Below are 7,867 nucleotides of genomic sequence, written 5' to 3'. Positions count from 1 at the left end.
GTTATTGGGGTTTGTCAACATTAGGACCAGAGTTGTGCCAGCAAAGGTCACGGAAGCCATTATGAGGCTGAGAAATAAGAAAAAAACAGTCAGAGACATATGCAAAACTTTAGGCCTACCAAAATCAAGTGTTTGGAACATCATTAGGAAGAAAGAGAGCACTTGTGAGCTCAGAAATCACAAAGGGCCTGGTAGGTTAAGGAAGATTTCTACAGTTGATGACTGAATTCTCACCATAATGAAGAAACCCCCCCCCCCCCCAAAAAAAAAAAAGCTGTCCAACAGATCAGAAACACTCTTCAGTATCCATGGATGTGTCAGTGACTACTGTCCGCAGAAGACTTTGCAAACAAAACTACAGAGGCTAAACTGCAAATGAAAACACAGGAGGGCCAGGTTACTAAAAAGCACCTAAAAGAGCCTGCAGAGTTCTAGAAGAAGGTCTTGTGGACAGACAAGACCAAGATGTAGCTGTATTAGCATGGTGGCAAGAGCAAAGTGTGGAGACCAAAAGGAACTGCCCAAAATCCAAAGCACCCCCCCTCATTTGTGAAACATAGTAGTGGGGGTGTTATGGTTTGGGCATGTATGGCTGCCACAGATGCTGGCTCACTTGTCTCCAGTAAAAGCCAAAAGTATTAGGCTACCTGCCTTTTGTTTTTAAACCTTAGGTAGAGAAGAATTCAGTTAGCACATGTGCATATATTGAATAACAAACCAAAGTATTATTTTTTTTTTTTTCAGTTTCTACCTTCAATAACACAAAAAAGATTAGTTTTACTTAAAGATAATCTTAACCACAAATTTCCTCAAAATAGGCTTTGGCTTTAACTACAATTAAAAAAACTGCAGGTGGCCAAATAACTTTGGCCTGTACTGTATATATGCATAGTCTTTTACATCTTGTGAGGGAGTGCAAACAGCCATTTTGAAGCCCCCACAGTTCACTGTGAATTTCTCTGTCTATGATTTGCATGAGATTGTAGGTGAATGCTTGTTAGGTATTGTATTACAGCGGCAAGTAGGAATACTGGTTTTTCAAGTACAATAGAATTGTAAAAAAACATTTGATTTAAATATTATGACAAATTAAGCTGCATTTGGTATATGATACCACAGTACTACCACAGTAAGCATGAATAACCGCATGTTTATGACAAAATGGTGTGAAACAGTGTAATCCCTTTAATATGCTGGTAGTAAAAGTGACTCTGGTGTTATTGGGCAATATCACTCTTTTCCTTGTCAGCTGACGTCACGCATAGCCTGCTTGTGTGTCATTCCTCAGCCTGATTTAGCCTGTACCATCATCCTGCCGAAGTTTTTACACCCATTGCTCTGACATCAGCTTCAAAGGCATTCAATGTCTTTCGGTCGGACCGGATAATCTTTAAATCTCCGTCTTTAAAACATCAAAATTTTCACCCTCAACAAATAAATGTGCAAAAATTCTTGGTCTTTTTACTTGATACATCAACTTTTCTGATGCAATAATTAATTCTGAAACGTTATCAAGGGTTTTGGAACTGACTAAAGAGTTTGGGGACTATTAGCATTGAATAATAATAATAATAATAATAATAATAATAATAATAGTAGTAGTAGTAGTAGTAGTAGTAGTAGTAGAAAAAAAGTAGAAGATTGTATTTGTAGGGAATACTATCTCTGTTTTAAGATTTGTGTGTCTTTTTGCTTCAACTTCCACATGGACACGCGTTATATTGGTGTTTGTGATTATTTTCGTGATGAATGGAGTCTGACTTGAGCAAAATTATATCTAAAGTCTAAAGAGGAGTACAATAACAGCTGTAAGTGCCACAAGCAAGCCAACAGGATCTGCTTCCGTACGTCTCTAGTGTCAGGAGCGGTAGGAACATATTCCTCTCCCCAAGCCAGCGTCGGGTATCAGTGCCTGTTTCAGAACGTGTTCATGGAAAAGGCAGGAGGCATTCCTCCAGAGGGGAGGCTCAGAAGGACGAAGAGCGAGCCTGAATCAGAAACGACCGAAACCAAACTGAGGAGTGCAGTGGTTGTGATGAATGTAAATGCACCGTGGGTAGTGCATCCCTCCTTCCTGTTTGGGATTATTGCCGTTTATAAAGGTCCTGCTGATGTTATCTGTCCGTGCTTTGGCAGCAGTTGGCCCTCACGTGTGGCCGCACTCCGAAATAACACCTCCCTCGAAATGCCGGCCCTTCCGTGAGCCAACGCATCCACCAGAACACGCAGGAGCCAGTGGGACATCACTCAGTCAGGGCTCCCATTTCACCTCAGGCATAAATTCGGACATATTATATTTAATACCTACAGTAGAAGCTGGTTGTGCAACATATTTTAGCAAACATTTAGAAAACAGTATACTAATAAGTATGTACCATTTCTCAAATAATCAGCTGCTAAAAACAATATGAGACAGGGGACAGGCTGTGTACAGTATTTATTTGCATGGAATAAATGTATGTATTCATATGCACTTCTTTCATATCACACATAAACTCCTATATTTGTATGGAATAAATGAATGGACTCATAACCACTTCTTTCATATCCCACATAAACACACAACTCATGATTCTGAAATAGAAAATATACACTGGAATGACCTTATCACATATAGCCGTTGGAGCTAATTATATGTGTACACAAACACTGGGGAGCGTCACAGGCTCTAAATGTGACCACCTGTTGCTCAGATCCCAAGTGGGGGAATGCCACTCGTATTCGCTTGGGTCACTGTGGAGCCATGTGTGGAAGGAATGCGGCACGTTGGCCCCGCCCCGACCCGACCCCTCCTCTGCTCTCTCTCCCACCCCCCGCCCCCCCCCCGCACTCTCCCCTATTTAAGGGTCCCGCTGCGCTCTGGGAGGACTCAAAAGGGTACGACTGACTGCCGTTAGCTCTCCAGGTTATTTAGAGCGTGAGCGTGTTTCTGCTAAGATGGCTACCGCGGTCCAGGAAAGCCGGTCGTGCAGCAGGGCGGTGAGGAGGTTTCGGTGCGCGGTGATGGTGACCGGGCTGGCGAAGAGCTGGCAGAGCTGGGCCAACAAGCACACGGAGAGGCAGGACTCCATCCCCGCCGGGTGGGTCCCCGACTCTGTCCAGGACGAGGAAGAGAAAGAGAAGAGGGAGCGCAGCGAGCTGAAGCTGACAGTCAGGCCTCGTGTGGTGGAAGCCGGCGGCCAGGACGGCGGAGGCGGGATCAAGACGGGCGCGGTGACCCGGAGCGTGGAGCCGAGGAGGACCGACTGCGGCCTGGTCTGTGCCGTCAAAGGGAAGATCGACGGCGGCCATTTCGGCTCCGAGGAAGAGAAGCCCTTCCTGGGCGGGGACTCGCCCACCAGGAGGCGCCACTGCTCCTCCAAGGCCAGCGGGGGGCTGAAGGCGTGGACCCAGCTGGAGAAGGAGGCGCGCAGGCTGGGCTCCCGCAGCAGCAGCCTGGACACGGAGGACAGCGGCCTGGGCGAGGACAGCGGGCTCAGCGACAACAGCGACTACAAGAGCGACCCCAGCGACGAGCAGGAGAACACGCGCAAGAGCAGGCCTAAGGTAGGCCTGAAATAAATTATTTTCTTTCTGACAGAGCACATTTCACTCTGATAGAGTGCATTTATCACTGACAGAGTACATTTTACTCTGATAGAGTGCATTTATCACTGACAGAGTACATTTTACTCTGATAGGGCACATTTTACTTTGATACAGCACATTTTACTCTGATAGAGCTAGAGCATATTGCACTCTGATAGAGCACATTGGATGACACCGCTAAGGCAGTCATGCATTGTAAACAATAATTGATGTCAGTGCCTGGTAAATATTGTCAATATAGTCGATATTGGCATTCAGAGAGATTTCACCCCACTTCCCCCTGTGTTAAGCAGGTGGAGACATCTACATTCCTCACGCACCTGTGTAAACTATGAGCAAATATATATTCTCCTCACATTATTCGGTTATTGTCCTTATCTTTAACAAACAAAATTAGGAAAGGGCTCATTATTTCAATTCTAACACCACATTATCCACAGATACATTTTCACAGTGAATTTAAATGATTATGTGAAACATAACAAAAGTTCCTGTAATGTGGGTCTTAACAGCTAAGGAGTCTAAAACAGCCAAAGTGTGCAAGAGAACAGCTATCAGCATTAATACGCAGATGGATGACTGCCCATGATGAGAATATGAATGGCTCAGAAAGCAGAGTGCTGAGAGGCTGATTTGGTTTTTTTGGCTCCTTGTGCCCTCCGTAGATCAAGGTGAGCACCATGGGGGACCTGAAGGCCAAATGGGCCCAGTGGTCCCAGCAGCACCTCGAGGGGCAGAAACTGAACCCCTTCAGCGAGGAGTTCGACCACGAGCTCGCCATGTCCCAGCGGCTGCAGAAGGGCGACCCCGGGTACGGCAAGCCCAAGGAGGGCTCCAAAACGGCCGAGCGGGGCGACAGGGCCCAGAGGCACGTCCGCAAGGAGATGGACGAGATGTGCTACATCATCCGGGACATGGGGAACGTGGCCGAGGACGGGACGATCTACATGACCTTCGGCAGGCTCTTCGACCGCTACGTCAAGATCTCCGACAAGGTGGTGGGCATTCTGCTCCGCTGCAGGAAGCACGGGATGGTGGACTTCCCGGGCGAGATGCTGTGGCAGGGGCAGGACGACGATGTCATCATCACCCTGCTGGACTGAAACCGGACCCGACCCCGGGCGCGCTGGCCGGTTACAGGACCACCGGGCCGCCCCTCACGCTCGGCTGAGCCGGCGACTGCGAATAGATTTACTCAGTGTGAAAACTCTGCTGAAATATCACCCGGTAATCTGCTAGCAGTACATTTTGTGAGCAAGTGTGAATGCCCATACTTTTTAAAGCAGGGATTTTAAACTCAAATCCTGGAGGGCCGCTGTGTCTGCTGGTTTCTGATGTGTTCCTTTTGTGTTCACTTTAAGTGCTTAATTTAAGCCATTGATTGGCTAAAAAGGAAATCACAAAAACCAGCTGAGAATGCAGCACTCCACAACTGGAGGCTGAGACACCAGCAGTCACAATAGAAAGGAAAATTTACGCTCAATTACTTTTTAAATGCTTAAAGTATGAATGCAAATGCATTTAGAAGGGTATGAATTGTGCGCCTTTTGCAGGAAGCTGCAGGATTATACAAATATGAATGAATGAATGAATGAGTGTTTATACATGCAAGGGCAATAATGTGGTTGATGGTTAGGGAAGTGGACTCATAACTCAAAGGGCTTGGGTTTGATCCGGATGGGAGGATGTTGTGCCCTCAGGCGAGTACTTACCATGAATTGCTTCTGTAAAATATCCAGCAGTTTGAATGGATTTTGTGCAAAGAAATTGAATCTATTTATGTTGCTCTGGGTTACAGCATCGCCTAACTGCCAAAATGCATACATTATGTAAAGACATAACACAGTGATTGCGGTATTGTTATGCATATGTTATTGTAAGCTCTAATTTAAGTGAAGAATTGGCCACAGGATTGTGCTATCCAGAGGTGGTTTTCTTTCAAAATGAAAGCACATGAGCCTTCTTACAGAAGGGCACTTGACATTTTGTAAAAGTGTAGCATTGGTTATTTATGAATAAATGGAACTTGTCTTTTTTCTCATTGTATATATATATATATACACAATTTTTGTGTGTCTGTTTTCTCTGTATTGCTCCAAGTAGCATGCTGTTATTTTACATTTACCAGCACATAACCTGATGTTTATAACTGGTGGGTTAAAGGTTACAGATTCAACGTTGGCAGTGAGCCAGGATCATATGCATATCCTTCATATGCACGCGAGCCAAACCTCAGCGGATTACCTTGCCACACGTGGCTATAATCCGGGCAGCAGAAGCCCGCCATGCTGGAGGCCGCCTCCTCTGAAAGGCTGCCAGGACCCAACCGGGGTTGGGTGTGCTGAAGGACATCCAGCCTCTGTTACCTGGACATACCCTCTCTATAGAATTTCCTTCACAAAACCTCACAGTGTTTGCCGCCATTTTTTACTGAAACAGCCACATTCCTGTATGATGGGTCAACCCCATAGACTGCAGAACAAATATACACAAAGTGACTGTGGTGTCACCCACTGACTTTCTGTGGGCTTGGAAAAAGCATTTTGAAATCGCAGAATTGCAGTTTTTGTGCTGCCCTGTACAAATTGGAACTGGTGATATTTGATAATCCCAATTATTAGAGGGCTAGACAGCATTTGTGCAACAAGGAATCGTGTATGGTGTGTTGCCTGCCTAGTGCCCAGGTAGGAGATCTCCAGGAGTGTGTGGACAAGCTCCTGTCCAGAGTGGGGAGGGACCCAGGGGCCATGGTTCATGTAGGGGCCAATTACTTAGGTAAGGGTAGGTCTGAGGTTCTGCAGGACACTTCTGTGGAGTTAGCAGAAAAGATTAGGATATGCTGGAATACTACCACGTGCACGCAGAAGGAAGCAAAGCTTTATTTGGAGGTTTAACATGTGGCTAAAAACATGGTATAGGAAAGAGGGTTAAAAAACACCCATTGTAAAAATGCATACCACACGGCAAACAAGATCTTGATGAAGATCTTCATGTACAAATCTGGTTCAAACTAGGCTTTTAAATATGAATAAATAATGACCGATTAACATCTAAAACAGTATTTTTATTGTACTAAAACGTGTAATAATGCCTTTAATGCATTATTTTTATATATTTTATATAATATTTTAATTTTATATATTTTTATAATGACCCCATTGATTTTGGTGCACACTTCTGATTACACCCCCAGCAGCGGCTCCCTTCCCACTTTCAGCCAATCATAATCCATGATGTAAACACCATTTTGCCAGTGGGCCCACAGGCAACACGCCATGCGCTTAGCAGAACACAGAGCCCTAGAGTCTGAGCTGCGCAGTCGCCTTGTATGAGGAGCAGGCTGCATGCGCAGCTGGAGCATATAGCCTATGGCTCTGCATTCCAGTGTCTGTTCTGGGACCCTCATCACGTAAAGTCTGAGAATCACGCGCCCGCCATTACATATCTGCAAGGAGTTTTCTTTCCAAACGCGCAAGGCTTCAAGTGGCACGTCCTCTTCCACTTTGCGCTCTGGAGCCCCGTCACATGACAGGAGCCGAAGTCTGCGTTCGACGCCAAGGAAGGCGGCGACTACTACGCACAAGAAGAATCGAGTGCTGCCAGCTGCTGAAGCTTGCCGTCAGCCATCCAGGAAGACGGGGGTTTGGGAAAACTGTAATAGTAGGGCTGTGGAGAGAGACGTCTCTGACGCTCGAGCAAAAAAAAGACATTGGCGGCTTTAAGCTGTTCTTCTATGTTTGCGTCTGCGTGCGTCATGCAGATCTGCGATGTGATTGGAGGCGTTACGAAAAGGTCGGTGCCAAGCTAGGACAAGATTCGAACATTTTGAACTCCGAGCATTGCGACACGCCATTAATTTTGAGCTGTGACCTACGGCAGGCACGTCGTTGCTGCCAAGTCGGGTGTCAACGCTGCCTCCGTAGGAAATTAACGGTTTGACGCCATGTTGAGTGTGTTGACGCGGGTCAGGTGCAAACAGCTCAATGGAACAGACTTGTATCGCTCATGGATCTGACTCAAAGAGCTTCATTTGAATGTGGTCCCGTGCCAGCAACAGCGTGGTGCTTGTTTATGAGCATTTTTAGATATAGTATTACTATGAAATCAAGATATCATGGAAGGCAAAGACGGCAAAAACAAATGGACAATGACATAGTACAATTCCTCTCATTGCTGGTGACCAAGAGATAGGCCTAAATAAACTTTTTTTATATATCTATACAGGCAAAAACTTTGACTGCAATGTAATGTAATCTTCACTTCTGAAATTAAGACTGTT

General features: G+C 45.6%; 1 protein-coding gene across 1 annotated transcript; it reads left to right on the top strand.

Moving 5' to 3' along the window:
* The first annotated feature begins 2,868 nt into the window (after nucleotides 1-2,868).
* abraa (actin binding Rho activating protein a) lies at nucleotides 2,869-5,638 on the top strand. Its single transcript, XM_035387406.1, has 2 exons — nucleotides 2,869-3,546; nucleotides 4,254-5,638. Exons 1-2 carry the CDS (start codon nucleotides 2,938-2,940, stop codon nucleotides 4,689-4,691), a joined length of 1,047 nt encoding a protein of 348 aa, XP_035243297.1. The 5' UTR covers nucleotides 2,869-2,937; the 3' UTR covers nucleotides 4,692-5,638.
* The last annotated feature ends 2,229 nt before the right edge of the window (nucleotides 5,639-7,867 follow it).

Source organism: Anguilla anguilla, chromosome 13 (genome assembly GCF_013347855.1).
Source record: "Anguilla anguilla isolate fAngAng1 chromosome 13, fAngAng1.pri, whole genome shotgun sequence".
NCBI lineage: Eukaryota > Metazoa > Chordata > Actinopteri > Anguilliformes > Anguillidae > Anguilla > Anguilla anguilla.
Note: the sequence above shows the minus strand (reverse complement) of the source record. Positions and strands in the feature narration are given on the sequence as shown.